Source organism: Sciurus vulgaris (genome assembly GCF_902686455.1).
Source record: "Sciurus vulgaris genome assembly, chromosome: 1".
NCBI classification, from domain to species: Eukaryota; Metazoa; Chordata; class Mammalia; order Rodentia; family Sciuridae; genus Sciurus; species Sciurus vulgaris.
Window position 1 is genome coordinate 15,151,423 of NC_136461.1, and position 17,163 is coordinate 15,168,585.

The 17,163-nt window shown below is 62.0% G+C and overlaps 2 protein-coding genes across 2 annotated transcripts in view; one reads left to right on the forward strand and one right to left on the reverse strand.

Annotated features, from left to right (window-relative positions):
* The first annotated feature begins 946 nt into the window (after window positions 1–946).
* On the forward strand, window positions 947–7,754 carry LDLRAD2 (low density lipoprotein receptor class A domain containing 2). The gene is made up of 4 exons (XM_079126404.1): window positions 947–1,131; window positions 3,241–3,642; window positions 4,533–4,664; window positions 6,831–7,754. Exons 1-4 carry the CDS (start codon window positions 1,050–1,052, stop codon window positions 7,397–7,399), a joined length of 1,185 nt encoding a protein of 394 aa, XP_078982530.1. The 5' UTR covers window positions 947–1,049; the 3' UTR covers window positions 7,400–7,754.
* A 729-nt stretch (window positions 7,755–8,483) lies between these two features.
* Window positions 8,484–17,163, reverse strand: part of HSPG2 (heparan sulfate proteoglycan 2) — an 87,146-nt gene continuing 78,466 nt past the window's right edge. The window contains 26 exon segments of the mRNA XM_079128484.1: window positions 8,484–8,649; window positions 8,651–8,695; window positions 8,698–8,792; window positions 8,917–9,020; window positions 9,361–9,444; window positions 9,562–9,577; window positions 9,580–9,612; window positions 9,615–9,630; window positions 9,756–9,834; window positions 9,917–9,992; window positions 11,288–11,344; window positions 11,445–11,567; window positions 11,653–11,824; window positions 12,032–12,276; window positions 12,524–12,753; window positions 13,109–13,199; window positions 13,664–13,772; window positions 13,878–13,987; window positions 14,076–14,175; window positions 14,255–14,399; window positions 14,738–14,849; window positions 15,416–15,532; window positions 15,611–15,758; window positions 15,910–16,019; window positions 16,658–16,694; window positions 16,697–16,926. Of these exon segments, the coding sequence (XP_078984610.1) occupies window positions 8,617–8,649; window positions 8,651–8,695; window positions 8,698–8,792; window positions 8,917–9,020; window positions 9,361–9,444; window positions 9,562–9,577; window positions 9,580–9,612; window positions 9,615–9,630; window positions 9,756–9,834; window positions 9,917–9,992; window positions 11,288–11,344; window positions 11,445–11,567; window positions 11,653–11,824; window positions 12,032–12,276; window positions 12,524–12,753; window positions 13,109–13,199; window positions 13,664–13,772; window positions 13,878–13,987; window positions 14,076–14,175; window positions 14,255–14,399; window positions 14,738–14,849; window positions 15,416–15,532; window positions 15,611–15,758; window positions 15,910–16,019; window positions 16,658–16,694; window positions 16,697–16,926 (2,717 nt within the window). The 3' untranslated portion in view covers window positions 8,484–8,616.

Genomic DNA, 17,163 nt, shown 5'->3' on the forward strand with positions numbered 1-17,163 from the left:
CTGGTGTTATGGTTCAGATATAAGGTGTCCCCTGAAAACTCACGTGTAGACAATGCAAGAAAGTTTAGAGGCGAAATAACTGAGTTAGGAGAGCCTTAACCTGATCAGTACATTAATCCACTCAAACGGATCCACTGGGCGGCAGCTGTGGCTGGAGGAGAGGTCCCTGGGGGCCTGCCCTGGGGTTTGTATTCTGACCCTGGTGAGCAGAGCCTCTGCCTCCTGTGGAGGCCCGGGCGGCCCCTCCGCCACCCCTTCCGCCATGATGCTCTGCTCCTCAGGCAGAGCAGGGGGCTGGTCCCCTGTGGACTGAGACCTCTGAAACCCTGAGGGCCAAGTACCCTCCTCCTCCAAAATCGCTCCGTCGGGGCTTTTGGTCACAGTGGCGAGAAGGCTGACTAAGACAACTGGGCTGTGGCCCGCGGTGGAGGCCCTCAGAACAGTCAGGACAACAGTGAGGATGGCAATGCTCCAGAGGAGCCGGGGACACTGCGGGAGGTGAGACGGCGCGACAGGGAGAACCGAACTGGGAAGTGGTCAGGGCAGGTGGTCTGAGGAGGTGACGGAGCGACCTGCAGACCAGCCGTGGACGAGGGAGGCCCGAGGCAGGAGCCCTGGTGAGCGACGGGGCGGCTCGGGCCAGGCTGTTCTGCACTTGCTGCTTCTCTGGACCTGAGAGGTGACACAGGCTTATCTAGCAAGGCCACAGCCCTCTCAGCCTGGGGTCCCCTTTCCGGAAGCCCCGTGACTAGGCCGGATCTGAGTTTCCTGGTTCCTGTCTGGCAAGGGGCGAGGGACATCCTCCCAGCCTCCTCTCCCCGGCTCCAGCTCTGGCCCCCAATCCCCATGGCAACCCCTAGACACAATCCTGCCCCACAGGAGTGGGGTCTGAAGGGGAGCAGAGATTGCAGTGCAGAGACCAGAGTCGCAGGGGGATGTGCTCCCTGTCCGGAGTCCTGCCAGCTTCCCACTAGCTGGCCAGGGCCACCCCTCATCTCCCCAAGGATCCCCAACGGAAGGGTCTTAGGGTCGCCCTCTGCTGGGCACAGATGGGGCCTTGTCGGCTGCAGCTGCCGGGAAGGCTGCTCCTGCTGGGGGCGGCCGCCCTGGCTGCGTCTGCTCTGGAGACAGGTGAGTGTAGGGCCCCGGCCAGGGCTCCCAGGAGACCGGTCACCACGGCCGGCAGTCAGCCCGATGGACGGGCCCCCCGAGTGGAAGGGGCTGGGAAACCCTGTGCCTGGTCTTGCTTGGTATCCCCAAGTGCACCCCAAATCCTTGCAGAAGGCTGGAGCTCCAAGTCACCTGGGGCAGGAGGGACAGTCCCAGGTCTGGAGAAGGAAAATGCGGTGGGCTTGGGCATCCGATGCCCTGTTGGCTCGCGGTTCTGCCCGGCTCCACTTCTGCCTCGGCCGCTCACTCGAGGTCTCAGGGACGGGCCGGTTCCATACCCAGCCCCCAAACAAGGCGAGACAAAACAAACTGGGCGACCGAGGCCCGCCTTGCCTCCTACGGACCGTCCCCGTGTGAGTGGGACGAGGCAGGCCGTGCCAGCTCCTCCTGCCTGGCGCATTTAGTGGCCCAATCCACTCACTCCTCCCTCTCTCTCCCTTCCTGGTAGGAGCCCAGGGCCTCCCACGTGCTCGGCCAGCACCGCTCCACTGAGCTAGACCCCGGGCGCCTTTAACATTTCCTTTCATTTTACTTATATCTTTCGGTTCTGGGCACTGAACCCAGGGCTGCTCTATCACTGAGCTGCATCCCCAGCCCTTTTTATTCTTCTATTTTGAGACAGGGTCTTGGTAAGCTGCCCCGGCTGGCCTCACACTGGCCATCCTCCTGCCTCAGCCTCCCCAGTCACTGGGCTTACAGGCTGTGCTGCCACCCTGGCCCCTGTTTCTTCACTCTTAAACTCCCCTCCTTCCCTGGCAGGCTCTGGCCTTGGTAGGTCTACACACATACCAGAGAGCGCTTCCACGCCCTGAGCCCCGTGAAAGATTTCTTCCATGAAGACCTCCGTCCTGGCTGGTCCCGAACGCCCACGGGGCTCGGGCCTTGCCCTGGGAAGCCCACCTCCTCCTCTATCTCTGCCTTTACAAAAACCATAGCTAGCTTGGGTGCTTACGCATGTTCTCATCTGACCCGCACAATTAGAGGAGGATGTTTGGGTCTGTAGGTAACGTATACCAAACTAGACGGAGCTGAAGCTGGCTGCGGCGGTGCGCGCCTGTGGTCTTGGCAATTAGGGAGGCTCATGCAGGAGGATCAAAAGTTCAAGATCAGCCTCAGCCACTTAGTGAGACCCTGTCTCAAAATGAAAAATAAAGAAGACTGGGGATGTAGCTTGGTGGTAAACCAACGCTGGGTTCAATCCCCAGTATTAAAGAAAAAAAAAAAAAAAAAAAAAAAAAAAAGGAAAAGGAAAAGGCTGTAGGTGATTCCAGAGGTGATTAAGTTAGCAGGTCAACTGTGTCAGTGTTTCCCTGGATTCTCACCACCTCGCCCTGTAAGATGACTGCTGCAGCTCCGGACATCACATCCTCAATCAACAGCTTTCAGAAGCACGAGGAAAAAGGAACTCCTCATCACTTAGTGCTCCCTCTTTTTTTATGGGGAGGAAAACCTAGGCAACCTAGGGTCTCCTAACAGAGCTTCCTTCAGTCTTTGTTCGGAACCGGGCTACATGCACATCCCCGAACCTGGCAAAAAAGATCAGGAGTACAAAACCTGGCTCCTTTAGCACCCTAATGCATCCGCCCCATCCTTGAATAAGATAGTAGAAACTGACACTGAACTAACTCTCATTAAGTGCAGGTACTGTCCTAAGCCCTGGCCAGTCCAGGTCCACAATCCTTTGGTTGCAATTCCAACATTCAAAAGGCATCCCCGGCCTGGCCCGGCAGGAGGCTGCTTCCTGTCTTTTCTTGCCCCACGGGGGTGAATGTGCACACAGGCCAGAGATCGTGCTTGATCTTGGAGCGCTGCCGCCTGCATTTGACTGCAACCTAGTAGAACATACACCGTATTTTCTCTCTGTATGTGGACAGTTCTGAAGCACCTCCTCGGGCCGTGGAATAAGGGACTGTGGGTTTGAACTCAGTTAAATGGTTCAATCCTCACTAAAATTCTGAGGCTGCTCAATCATCTCCATTTTCCTGATGAGGAAACTGAGGCTCAGAGAGCTGGGCGACTTGCCGGGTCACTGCGCGGGCCGCCTGACCCCGGGTTTGCGCTTTCCCGCAGCCGACCTGGTGGAGCCGTGCGGGCGGACCTGGCAGGGGGCCGCGCTGCGCCTGCGCTCCCACCCCGCCTCGCGCAGGGTCTACTTCGTGGCTCCCGACGCAGCAGCCCCGGGCGACAGGATCCGCTTCCAGTTCCACTTCTTCCTGGTCTACAGCCTGACCTCGGGGCGCCCGGGGCCCAGCGCCTCCGCCCCCGCGCCCGCAGACCCCTGCACGCCCGGCTCCTACCTGCAGTTCTACGACGGCCCGCCGGGCGCTCCCCGGCCCCTGGGAGCCCCTCTCTGCGGCCTGACCATTCCCTCCCCGGTGGCATCCTCAGGACCCTCCCTAGGCCTGCGCCTGGTCACCAGAGGCCGCCAGCCCCGCGTGGACTTCGTGGGCGAAGTCACCTCTTTCCGGCTGGGTGGGTGCAACTGAAGACGGGAGAGGGCCCAGCACATTGCTGTAGAGAACAGGGCCACCGTGGGGACACAGGGGACACAGAAGGGGGAGGGCGCTGGGCCCTGGCAGAGGGAGGGAGGCGGTGACCAGGTGGCAGGGTGGGGGTGTCACAGGGAGGGACATTCCAGACCCCAAAGCCCCATAAATCTGGCTACATGCCCAGGGCTGCCCCTGCTCTGGCAGCTGACCTGGTGGGGGACAGAGCACAGCAAAGCAGGTCTGTGTTCTGCAGATGGGGCAAGTGCTGCAGAGGACCCTGAATCAGAAGGCGGGGAGGAGTCCGGGTGAGGGGAGGCAAGCTTTCCAAGGAGGCTGGGAAGGCTGGTGGAGAAGGTTACACTCGAGTGATGCCCAGGGGAGAGCATTCCAGGAAGAGCAGTTGGCAAGCACAAGGCCATGAGCAGCATTTATTGGGTGTCCAGGTTCACTGGGATACTACACAGTGTGAGCACACACGTGCGTGCGCAGTGTTCATTTACGAGCACAACTTAGAGCCAGCTTAGACTTACTTATAAGCTGTGTGACCTCGGTCAGGTGACTTAACTCTCTGCACTTCCGTCTTATCTCTACATGGGGTCAACAGCAGTATGACTCCATGGGGTTGTTGTGGGGACTATTAAGCTGGGATGTTTAGAACCATGCTGGGCACAAAGTAGAAACACAGTGTCAGCTGCCACCACCATGGTCCTCATCCTCCTGACCTTCTGGCCCTTCCTCCCCTCTTCCTGTCTGCGAGCGCCCGATGGTGGCCCTCTGCTCATACCTCCCGCTCGCTCTCCCCACGGGTCACACACCCTGCTGTGTCACCAGCCGCACCCAGGACTCATCCAAGCCTTCCCCTCTCTACCCCAGCACCCTGCGGAGGCTACTTCCGCTGCCAGAATGGCAGATGCATCCCACCGGGCCTGGTGTGTGACCACTGGGGCATGGACAACTGTGGCGATGGCAGTGACCAGGGCTCCTGGCCACCAGCCAACTGCAGAGGTCAGTGAAGGGCGTGGCGGGGGGGGCAGGAGCTGGGGAGGCTGGAGGCAGGGGAGCATCGGGTGGGCTGAGGACAGGACGGCAGCAGGGGGAGGAGTCTGGACGGCAGCAGGGGGAGGAGTCTGGACGAAGAGCTGAAGGCCAGAGCAGGAGGCCTGGAGAGGATCCAGCCCAGCGCTTCCAAGTGACGCCCGTGGTGGAGCCGTCTTCAGTGGCACTGGCGCCAGGCCCAGGACAGCAAAAGGAGATGCTGTGTGATTGGACCCAGGAGCCTCGGTCTGAGGGTCCTGAGTTAATCACTCTCAAGACACTTTCAGAACCCCAAGGCCGTCTGACCCTCACATTTTGCAGGTGGAGAAACAGGTCTAGAAAGAAACCCGCTGAAGGTCACAAAGCCAGAGAAAACACAAGGAAGCCTTTTCTTTAGAGCTCCCAAGCTCATTCCTTGGTCTCCAGGCAGGTCTGGGCTTAACCCTTCCTTCTTTTTTTTTTGCACTAGGTATTGAACCCAGAAGTGCTTACGTACTGAGCCACATCCCCAGCCTTTTTTGTTGTTTAATTTGGAGACAAGGTCTCGCTAAATTGCTTAGGACTTTGCTAAGTTGCTGAGGCTGGCTTTGAACTCATGATCCTCCTAACTTAGCCTCCTGAGCTGCTGGGATTACAGGCATGCACCCTGGGCCCGGCCTCTACTTAACCACGTTATTTCCTGACCCCTTTATGTCAGGAATGGTAATCTGTGAACCACCTACAGATGAATGCATAAGTGAAATACAGATCCAGACAGTGGAATATTAATCTCCCTACAAAGGAACACAGTTCCGACCTGGGCTACAGCATGGATGAGCCTGATGCTAAGCGAGATAAGCCAGTTCCAAGAGGGCGAACATCGTATGTTCCACTTCTACGAGGAATCTAGAGAACTCAGATTCACAGACAGAAAGTAGAAAGAACAATCCAGAAAGTGTGATCGTGTGGGTTGTATGCACCTGTGGTGGGCCAGCCGTGGCTGTCAGGGTGGGGAGTCAGTGTTTAATGGGTAGTGAGTTTCAGTTTGGGAAGATGCAGGCATTTCTGGGGTAGGGAGTGATAGTCGCAAAATGTGAAAGTCGCTTAATGTCGCTGAACGGTGCACTTAAAATGGGCCAGGAGTGGTGAAGCACACCTGTAATTCAGCGGCTCAGGAGGCCGAGGCAGGAGAATTGCAAGCTCAAGGACAGCCTCAGCAACTAAGCAAGGCCCTAAGCAACGTTAGTGAGACTCTATCTCCAAATTAAACAACAACAAAAAAGGCTGGGGATGTGGCTCAGTGATTAAGCACCCCTGGGTTCAATCTCTAGTACCAAAATAAATAAATAAATAAATAAAAATAAAAAGAGGTTAAAATGGGAAATGTCACGTACACCTCCCCACAATAAAAAACAGCCCCCTGCTCCCAGCCAAGACGCCCTGTGCCTCGCCGGGCATACTTTCTCCTCGTAGCGTTGACCCCATTGATAAATGCTGATGTGTTTTTTTTTTTTTTGTACCAGGATTTAACCTGGGGGGCTTAACCACTGAGCCACATCCCCAGCCCTTTTTTTTATTTTGAGCCAGGGTCTCCCTAAGTTGCTTAAAGCCTCCCTAAGTTGCTGGGGCTGGCTGTGAACTTGTGATTCCCCTGCCTCAGCCTCTCAAGACTCTGGGGTCACGGGCGCGGGCCATCGCACCTGGCCTGTGACCTTGTTGTCTGGTTTGTTCACTCTCTGTCCCCAGTCCCTGGAGCAACATCTGGGCTATGGTGGCTGCCTGGTAGACCCTGTTCAAATGAGTGAAGAATCAGACGCTCCCTGCCTCCGGGTGTTTCTCTGTGAAATGGGGACGACAGACCCAGCCACTCAGAGTTGGCCTCAACTGGGGTGAAGCACCGTGGGGAAAGGGCCCAGAGCGTGGAGCTCAGCGCACCGGGAGCTCAGTACCCCTGCGCACGCTCCCCTCCTGAGCAGCTCGGGAGGGAGCCTGGGCGAGTTCAAGTCCTGTCCCTGCTTCCGCCTGTGTGACCTCACCCTCCATATCTGGAAAATGGAAGCACTCAGGGTGACCACCTGGGAGGGCTCACGAGGACTGGGCGGAACCGAGCCTGCCCAGAGGGCGGTCCCCATGCACTCGCGGTGATCCCCACTGCAGGCCCCTCTCCCACACCCGGATGGACCAGGAACACAAATGACACCTCCGAGCCCCTGACGTGCTCCCCGGCTCTCAGGTCTGCAGACCCCCTCCCCATCGCAGCCGAGAGGAGCCCCCCAGGAGGCGGGCACCCTGCCCAGCAGGATGCAGCTTTGGAAGGTAGAGGTGTTGGTGACAGGGCATCCCTACTCTCCACACCTGTTCCTGTCTGGGTGATGGGGACAGGGCTGTGGGCTCAGACCGTGGCTAAGCGGACTCCCTTCTCCCCGGCAGGCCCCTGGTTCCAGGGGATGGCACTGGCCTCCACGCTGCTGCTGGCCTCTGCTGGCCTCCTCGTGGGCCTCCTCTGGTGCTGCTGCTCCCTGGGCTGGCTGGCCTGGAAACCTGGTACCCATGGCCTCCGCCTGCAGTGCAGTGCACCCTGGAACATCTGCTACACGTATCCTGGCCAGGTTGCCCCCGGGGGGCTGCAGCAGAGAGGGCTGGCCTTCCAGGATCAGGAGGCCATCCCTAGAGAGGCCGTGGGGATCCCTGGAGGAGAGTGGGTTCTGGGGTCAGACACACTCTGAGCTCAGTCCTGGCTGGCTGGCTGACCTGGGCAGGTCACTTGTCCCTCTGAGACTCAGTCTACACCTCTGGAAAATAGTACAAGTCCTGCTGCCCAGGCTGTGAGGGTCACAGGAGGTAAAGCACACACAGGAACTGGTCCTGTGGCAGGGGGCTGGGGGAATGTGATGTGGTGCCTACGTTGTGGGGTCACGGGAGGACACAACCTCCGTGCCCAAGGCCACCTCGCTTCACTCCAGGGCTTCTGTGGCCAGCTCTGCGCCCCCTGGCACACACTCAGGTGTGGCTGAGTTGGGCCCTAGTCAAAGACACAGGAGACCCCTGGCGGGGGTAGCACCGTTTATTAAGAAAAATCAAGACAAAGACCACGGCAGGGTCCCTTGCAGGACCCTGAGGCCAGGTGTCCAATACCACAGTCTAGGGCCCGCTTGCCCTGCTGGGTCCTCGGCTCCCAGGTGGGCAGGGTGGTCACCTCCCCTCCTCTCCCTCCCAGTCAGGAGTCTTGATCCCCTGCCCAAGGCACTGGCTCTTCCTGACCAAAGGCTCCCCACGTCTCCTGGGCCTTCACCTCCAGACGGGCGGGGAGTGTGGCCTGGTGCAGCAGGAGGCCTCTCAGTGGGCCTCTGCCTTGGCGCTCCTGAGGGAGGCCCTGGCTGTGTGCTGGGGAGGGAGTGCGGGCCGGGGCTTGGTGGGAGGGAGGCTGCCGGGCAGGTGGCCCTGCTGGCCAGGCGAGGCGCAGGGGCTGGTGGGGTCGGGCCAACTGCCTGTTCCACAGGGGCACAGTGGGGCTTTCCCGCCTTCCTCTCTGAAGAGAGGAGTGGCCACGGCCACTGCAATGGCCCCTCTTTAGGCACCTGGTTCCAGGGTAAGCTGAGGTCTGCTCTCCGTAGAATGAGGAGTGGGCCGGGCGGCCCCAACGCAGGAAGCCCCATGTGGGCAGCAGAGTGCGGCAGTTCCACCCAGCCAGCGGGCTGACGCAAGTCCTGGTGGCCCTCAGAGGCGACCTGGTTCCCGCCCCACCTGCCCCCTCCAGCCCACGGCCTTGTCCACGTGTGAGGGGGTGGCATGCCCCCCTCCAGTCCAGCCCAGGGCGGTAGCAGCAAAGCGTGGCATTGCCTCAGTTTCTTACAAAAAATCCACCTTAATAATATTAATAATAATATACTCGACATTGTCGGGCGGGGGCGCTGCCCGGGAGTCCGTGTGGGGCCGCCGGAGCCTATGAGGGGCACGGCGTGTGTTTGGCCCCGGCCTTGGGCGCGGTGCTGCAGGTCCAGGGGCTGTGGGGGGCAGCGCGCCCAGGCCCGGCTGAGTGCAGCACCAGATTCTTGATACAGCCCGTGATGCCCGAGGAGAACCTGCCCCCGGTCAGCGCCGCCACGTCAGGGGCTCCGCCTGTGGGGAGCGGAGAATGGGGACCTGTTGGCTCCAGAAGCCAGAACCGAGCAGGCTCGGGGACTCCCGCACTGCAGGGGGTGGGTCCTTCCCCGCCGGGGAAGAAGCCCAGCGCAGGACTCACCGACGTAGACACTGCCCTTGGTGTTGACCGCCACGTTAGGGCCTGGGGACTGGCCGCTGACCAGCTCCTCGCCATCGACCTGGATGGAGCCTAGCCGGCCCTCTCTGCGGTGGATCTGGGTCAGGCCCCTCGCCCTGCATTCCCATCCTCCCTGCCCCCCACAGAAACTCGGCCTCCGAAACAGACTCCAGACAGACCAGCCCACACTCTGCTTCAGTCCCTCCTTCCCGGTGGGAGATGCGGCCCACAAAGCCAGCTCTGAGCCCTGTTCTAGGTCCTCCCGGTCCCCAGGGACCCCTGCCACCTGGAGCTTGCCCTGCCCGGGGAGCGTCCCCGGCTCTGGCTCCACCTTCTGTCCCCGGAGGTCAGGAGCCATCATGGGCATCCTGTCCCCAGGCAGGACCGAGGGCCCTTATCCCTCGTGCCCACTGGCCCATTCCTTACCGCAGTGCCGACACTCGGTGCCACTCGCCGTCGTTGATGGGGTCCTCGGAGACCAGGCGGGCCTCCCCGCTGCCCAGCTGGTAGCTGTGGGGGCAGGCGGAGGAGTTGTGAGCTGGGGCGGGACTGGAGGTGCGGCTCTAGGAGTGGCAGCTGCCCGCGGGAGGGGCGGGCAAGGGGAGGAAGGCAGGCGCCAGGACCCACCTGAAGACAAGGTGCCGTTCTGCAGCCCCAGGCTGATGAAGTCCTTGCCCGGCCGGCCTCTCCCGCGTCCTGCCAAGGAAGCACAAGGTCTCTGGGTCCCCAGCCTAGAATGCCGAGTCCCCTATGGCCGTGGCCTCCCGCTTCCTGTCTCCCCACTGCCCCGGCCACCAGGAGGCCAGCCCCTGCCCACTCACCACACCCTGCCAGAGCAGGAGGCCACTGGCTGTGCTGGTCCGAACCTCCAGCTCCACAGTCTCCGGGGCTTCAGGCAGGCTGGGGGGAAGGAGTGGGTGAGGGGACAGAAATCTCTCTGTCCTCCCCCTGAGGCCTGACTCTCCCAACCCATGCCTCTTACCTCCTGGAGAAGACTCGGCCGGGGAGGGAGAGGAAGCCACCATCGTGGAAGTAGGCTCCGTACTGCCCAGGGGCATCTGCGGGGGTGGGATGGGAGCGGGCGGTGAGGCCCCCCACTCCCATCGGTCCCCAGTGGCTCCCTGACCCCCAACTCCACCCAACTGCCAGGGCTCGGAACCTGCAGTCCCCACATCCCCAGACACCCGGATAGGCAGAGGGCCCATCGACACAGTTCAGGGGTCTGAGAACTTGGATGGGAAACTGCATCTGTTCTCACTTGCTTCTCCCTGACATTCAGCACTTCTTCAACCAGGGATGCAGGAGCAACCAAAGCAGCAGCAAGAGGGCCTGTGACTGTCACTAATATTTGCTTATCACCTTATAGTAGCCATTTTTTTTAGCTGCAGATGTTTTGAAATCTTGTTTCTGTTCATAACTGTTTTGAAAATGGCAGAAGCTCTTCAGACCACACGAGATCTTGTCACTGAATGTGCTAATAAAGAAGCGTGTGTGTCACAAATCTAAGAAACTGATAACTTTGTTTCAGTCTAGCCAGTTTCTTCCGAAATCCTGTGTATCTTATTTTATGCAGTTGGCCGTCCATGCCCTGTTTAACGGGGTCTGTCTGGCTTTGGCCTTCAAAGCCCTACGACTCCTGAAACCCTTAGTCCTCAGCAAACTGTGGCAGCTGATCCCCTCAGTCTCTGGCAACTGGCTGTTCAGAGTCCATGTGACCCTTGTCTTACAGTGGGACACCAGGCCCAGGGCAGGTAACATGCCGAGCAGTGGGAAGCCCACAACCTGGACCCTCCAGCTCCAGGGCCACCGCATCCACAACGCTACCAGGTCAGACCCACCCCGCAGGCCTGCAGACCACCATAGGCCTGGCAGCTGCAAGGGCGGATGCTCTGCAGCTCTCCACCAAGCAATCAGGATAACTGCTGAACCTGGGAGCCTCCTGCCTCAGCCTCCAGAGCCCCTGGGGTCACAGGCATGTGCCACCGCGCCGGCTTTGCGTCTGCTTTGCGTCTGCTTTTAATTAGATGATCCTTGAGATGAGGGTCCTGCTTACTCATCTTCTACGGGTCGCTCCCAGGGCAATGGGGGCACACGACTGATGTTTGCTTGGTTGCACGATCACAGAGGAGAAAACTTGAGCTCAGAGTGGTCCGAAGTCTTGCCTAAGGTCACCCTGCCAAAAATGAGTGGGGCAGGACCCTGGTCTGTGTGGCTACTCTATTCTACCAGTCTGTGCCCAGCGAGCCCTACAAGGGTCTGTTTGGCTTAGAGGTGGAATTGAGGATGTGGGTAACTGGAAGACTGGGGGTCGAAGGGACAATGGCTTCCCTGGATGGCCACAGCAAGGACATACCGTTACCCCCGCTGCCTTCGAGATGCCACTCGGATCCTGCTGCGTCATGTCCAGAGCCTGTGGGCAAGGGTGGGGTCCAGCTGGTGGGCACAGACACCTGGGCACTGTGTCCAGCCCCAGGGCCCCCGAGGGAGGTGGACAAAGCCAGGCCTGGTACCTTGTTGGCAGCGTGGGCCAGAGAAGCCAGGGAGACAGAGGCAGCGGGTGCCCTGGCAGGTGCCCCCGTGCAGACAGGGCTCGCGCAGCTGGCAGGGGTGCTCCTCGTGCTCGCAAAGGTCCCCTGCAGGCCAGGGCGGAGGTGGGTGGGCGGGCCAGGGCCGGGGTGCCGCCTGCGCCCGCGCCCCACACCCCAGCCTGCTCCTCACCCTTGAAGCCGTCTGGACACAAGCATTGGAACTCATACTCGCCGGCGGGCATGCACGTGGCGCCGCTGCGGCAGGGCTGGCGCTCACAGGGGGAGCTGTCGTAACACTGCCCAACACCCTGGCTGCCCAGGAAGCTGTAGGTGAGGTCCAGCCGCTTGCCATTCACTGACACCTGTGGGCACAGGGACGCTGAGAGACGAAAGGGATGCAGGAGGCCGGTGGACGGGCGCAGCAGAGGGCACCAGGAGCAGGTCCAGGCAGTGGTCCTCAGCAGGTCCTTCCAAGTGGGCGCTACTGTTCCCAACACATGGGGGAAACCCAGGCCGGGAAGCGTGGCCCTGCTGGCCCCCCGCCCTCCCACAGTCCTCGGGACACTCACCTCGCCCACGCAGCCTCGGAAGTGGGCGCTCACGTTGGCGGCCGGAGAGAGCGGCACGGAGGGCTCCACGCCGCCCAGGTAGAGGGGCGTATGCAGGTTGAGGCCCTGGCTCTTGCCCGGCGAGGAGCGCAGCACGGGGCGCCCCCCATTCACCCGCAGGCTGCCGTCCTTGTTGAGGCGCTCCGCGGACACGTGGTGCCAGCGGCCCAGGGCCAGAGGCTCCGTGCTTCGCAGGACGGCCAGCCCTGAGGAGAGTGCCAGGTGGGGTCGGGCGGGGGACCTGGTCCCCCCACAGACAGGGAACGTCTGGCCTCGGGCTTCCCACTGAGGGACGAGGGGCTGTGGACATCACACATGGACAACGTGCAGGAATGGGGGCATCGGGTGCTTTGGTGCCTGGATTTGCTCCTTAGCGCCTCCTCGGGCAGGAGAGCCAGCGGGCATAGGACGCGGTGCCCAGAGGCTCCCCTGCGTTTGGCACCAGGCACGTACCTGACCCCAGCTCGTAGCGGAACTCCAGGTGGCCGCCGACCAATGCCAGGGACACAAAGTCCTCCACAGGCGCGCTCTTCCCGCCGCTGAACAGCAAGAGCCCTTCGGGTGCCAGTGGCTTGAACTCCACATCCAGGCGCAGCTCGTGGTGCGTGTTGGTGAGGGCGGGCAGAGCCAGGTAGGAGCCGGCGCCCGACAGGGACGGGGTGGTCACGGTCACCCCTGCAGCAGTCACGGGTCAGCCCGGGGCAGTGGGGACAGCGGAGTCCCAGGTGAGACCCAGCCCCTCACACCCCAACCCAGAGGCTCAGGAACGTGTGGGCACAGCTGTTGATGCCCAGCGCCCTGGCCCTGGGCAGGGAGGTCAGACTGCAGTGACCTCTAAGAAGACAGCTGTCCTCTACCAGGGGGCCTCGGTAAGGGACTCGGGCCCGAGCATGAGGGAGCGTGGCTGAGCGCCGGAGAGCTTCTGGGGAGTGCCTCTGTCACCTGCAGGCTCCTCCTGGCCTCTGAGTCCCTTGCCCAGCCTCGTGGCCACCACTGAGACCGGAGGGTGTCGCCCTGATTCCACTCACCCTTCCTCACCACCTCACCCCTGAGCGACCCAGGTGGCAGCGGCAGGTGTAGCCTCGACCGTCCGGCCGGTTCACACAGGTGGCGTCCGGCCCACAGGCCTCTGGGGAGCGCAGGGGCCAGTGAGGACACGAGGCCTGAGCCCCGTCCTTTGCACCCTGCGGGACTCAGCTCCCGAGGGCCAGGTCAGCTGAGAGGCTGCCCAGGAAGTGAGGGAGTGGGATGGGGCCAGAAGAGACTTCACGTGGGGGACGGCCAGGGTGTGAAGGAGCGACCACGTGTCTCGGTGTGGACTGTACTTGACCACTCCCCCCCAAACTAAAGACTGCGTGGGTAACAGTGTGGGGTGACAGGCACCTGGGTAGTAAGATGGGGAGGTGGCAGGGACCCAGGGAACAGTGACAGGTTGGGGAGAACCTGGTGACCAGGAAGGCAGGAACCTGGTACTTGGATAAGAATGATGGGAGGCAGAAGCGCCCCGGCAGCTGGAGAGTGGCTGGACATGAAGGGGCAGCAGTGGTGGGGGCAAATGCCCAGGGCGACGGTGGCCGCGGGGTCAGGACGCACCTGGGTGGCAGTGCAGGGCCTGTGAATGCTCACAGCGGCTCCCGGTGAAGCCCGCCAGGCACACGCACACGTAGCTGCTGCTCTCCGAGTCACGGCACTGACCCCCGTTCTGAAAATCGGCCCCCGGGGGTCAGGCCGAGGACACCCCAGTCCTGTCCCCTTCCCCCCGTGACTCAGGGCTGCCAGAGGGGGCGTGGGTGTGGGCGTGGGCCACCTGGCAGGGCCGGTCCCGGCACGTGGGGCAGTGAGAGATGCCGTGCGCAGTGAGGTTGAGGTCGTGGAAGACGGTCTCCTCACCCTGGATGCGCAGCTCCCGGACACAGCCTGGCAGAGCAGGGTGCAGGTGAGCCAGGGGCAGGGGCGCCGGAGCCACGCCCGCCGCGCCCCCAGGGTTCCCGGGGCTCTGCCTCACCTACGAAACCGCTGCTCAGCCCTGCCTTGGGGATGGCGTTGTAGTCGGGGTACCCGCCCAGGTACAGCTCCTCGTTCAGGTCCAGACCCTGGAACTTGCCCTGGGAAGGTGGGGAAGTCAGGGACGGCAGACGGCTGGGCAGGGACAGGGGGCGGGCACGGGGACCAGTCGGGTCTCACCTGGGAGGTCCCGTTGACAGGAGCCAGGTTGCCCACGATCAGTGAGCCCTGGGTGAGGCTGCGCAGCAGGGTCACTGTGTGGAATTGGCCCAGGGCCAGTGGGGTGGGGTGGCGGATGCTGGCCATGCCAGAGCCTGCGTCGAACCTGCTCGGGGGCCAGCGCCAGGGGAGGAGAGAGTAGGCACAGGGTTCGTAAGGAGGGCTGCTCTAGGTCATGCCCTGTCCCCTGGCGCCTGCCCCGGGCCAGCTCGTCCCTGATCCTTCCCCCGGTCTTCTCTCCCTCTACCCACCCCTGGGAGCTGTTCCTGGGCAGCCCACGGGGCTCAGAGTGTTTCCTGGCTCCAGGACCTGCAGCCGGCACCTGGCTTCGCTGCTCTGGGTCTGTCTGAGATGGCCCTGCCTCTCTGCCGTGGCTTATGGGGACATACGTATGCCCGATCAAGGTCCTGTCTGCCCCGGGTAGAGGGGCGGTCAAGGTCTCACCGGAATTCAGGTCTTCCGCCCACAAGGCCGAAGGAGATGAAGTCGGGCTGCCTGCTGGCTAGGTTGGTGGGGCTCCCCGGGACCCGCTTCTGCCCGTTGTACAGCAGCATCCCTGCGCGGCACAGCCGTGTGAGGGGTCTCCGGGCAGCCACGGGTCCCGCCCTCCGCCTAGAACGACCCAAGCTCTGGTGCCTTTCTACCGGGCTGTGGCCCCTCCCCTTGGCACGCCTCACGTGGCCAGGGGCCTCTCACAGGTCGGGGGCCCTAAACTGAAGGCTGAGCCACTAGGCAGAAAGGACCTTGCTTAATGCACCCCATAGGCTGCACCTGAAGAGCAAGGGAGGCAGACTCACCCGAGTAGAGGAGGAGGCCTGGCCAGGGAGTCAGAGAGCCGTGAGAGGCGAGGGAGAGAGAGGAGGAATGGGTGAGAGATGCAGAGAGAGGAAGAGCAGACAGGACAGAGGGTTGGACTCTGAGGCGCCAAGGGCAGAGGGACCCTGGGAGGCCGGGATACCACGGAGGAGAGTGGCAAGGAGAAGAGGCAGAAAAGAGAGCCCCGAGTGGAGGCCTGCAGCCTGGGGGCTCCAGCACAGGGAGGGCTGAGGGCCCTGGGCCGGACTGGGGGCTGCCACGAGGTTCCCTCCCAGGCCAGCCCCAAGACCCACTCCTGCCGCTTACCATCGGCAGAGTCTGGCCGGAAGGTGATCTTGATCTCAAACTTCCTGTAGGCATCCTTGATGGTGGGCAGCGGCAGGAAGGAGTGGGGGGTCTGGGTGAAGTAGGGCACCACCCGCTCTGCCGGCAGAGAGTCCGTTAGATGCCCACCAGGGACTGGGTGGGGGGGGCACTGCCAACTCTGGGGGCGTGTCTAACCTGGGACCTGCAGGTGGGCAAAGGCTTTGACCTTGCCCTGCCGGTTGGTGGCGGTGCAGACGTACGTGCCCGCATCCTGGGGCCGGACGGAGGGCAGCATGAGCATGTTGTTCTCTAGGCGGCTGTCGGGAGGCAGGTGGCCGTCCAGCTGCAAACATCAGCACTGAGGATCCCGGCCTTGGCCCATGTCCGTCATGGGACCGGTCTCCCACCCTCGCTTGCCAGGAATGTGCGGGGGCCCCGGGACGCTAAGGTGGCTCAGACCTGGTCCTGTCCAGTGACACAGGCCCAGCATTTACCTTGCTCCAGGTGATGTCCGGAGTCGGGTAGCCGGAGGCCATGCAGGGGAAGACAGCTGCAGAGCCGGCAGGCACACGCACCTCTGGTGGTGTGGAGATCTGGGGCAAGGCTAGGGGGACGAGGCACAGGCCATCAGCAGGATGACAGCCACCATGGGTGCGCCCAGCCTGGGTCCTGCCCCATCTCTAACCATGCCATCCCTTGAGGGATGCGCCATGCCTGCTTTACAGATGAGGGGGTGTGGCTGCTGAGTCTTGGTTGCGGGGACAGGACCACTTGGCTCCACAGCCAAGACCTTTTCAACAGGCCCGGGAAGAAAACTGTGGAGCCCGGTGGGGACTCCAGGAAGGTTCTAGGGTGCTACGTAGGAGAGGGGCTCTGGGGGCAGTTACAGGCACGGCTTTCAGGAAAACAGCCCGTGCCTGCGTCTGCTGTCCTCCCTTTACCTTCCACGACACTTGCAGTGCGCGAGCCCGCCGTCTGTCAGGAGCGGCTGCAGCCCCCTGCCTCGGAGCTGGTGCTCCCGAGGGAGGACTGCAGATCCTTTCTCCTCCTGAGGCCACGGCGCGGCTGCTTCTGGGGGGCACCCACTTTACCCCTCTTGCCAACATTTGCGATGCAACCTGCCCCTTCATATGCCCACCAGCAAATCCTCAGGACCGCGGGAAGGAGATCGGCAGGCCAGGAGGAGATGGCGGTGCGAGGAGCCCTGGTCCGCGCCCGCCCCCACGTGCCTGCTGCCCTCACCCTGCACAAGCAGCAGCACGTGGGACTGGGTGGTTGCCTGGCCGCGTTGGTGGCGGCGCAGCGGTACTGTCCCGCATCAGCCAGCTCCACGTGCGCGATCCTGATGACGTTTCCACTCTGCACGATGCCAGGCCGCAGGTGTCCTCCAACTTTGCTCCATGTCACCTGAGGCTTGGGGTCACCCAGTGCCAGGCACTCAAACTCAACAGCATGGCCGACGACCACGGTCTGCACCGAGGTGCGGATGTTGATGAGCACGGAGGGCAGGGCTGGGGAGGAGGCGGCGAGGTTAGCTGGCTGGGGAGGCCACGGACCAACCTGGAGCTCGCCAGCCCGGCCTGGCCACCCTCCCTCTCAGCATGTTCATAACTCCACGAACGCTCCTGGTGGCTCTCTGCATGTGCGCATTACCATCCGCCGGTCCACGCTTTGCAGGCCTGAGCACCGCTCGCTATGCCTGCCCCGCAATCCAAACCACGACCCCCGCCGCAAGCAAGATTCCCACA

What these genes read in the sequence shown, in the direction of transcription:
- LDLRAD2 (XM_079126404.1), top strand. Translation starts at nt 1,050, where the DNA reads ATGGGGCCTTGTCGGCTGCAGCTGCCGGGAAGGCTGCTCCTGCTGGGG. An exon ending in AGTCACCTCTTTCCGGCTGG is followed by an intron (nt 3,643 to 4,532) that starts GTGGGTGCAACT and finishes TCTCTACCCCAG; the next exon opens with CACCCTGCGGAGGCTACTTC. An exon ending in GCCACCAGCCAACTGCAGAG is followed by an intron (nt 4,665 to 6,830) that starts GTCAGTGAAGGG and finishes TCCCCACTGCAG; the next exon opens with GCCCCTCTCCCACACCCGGA.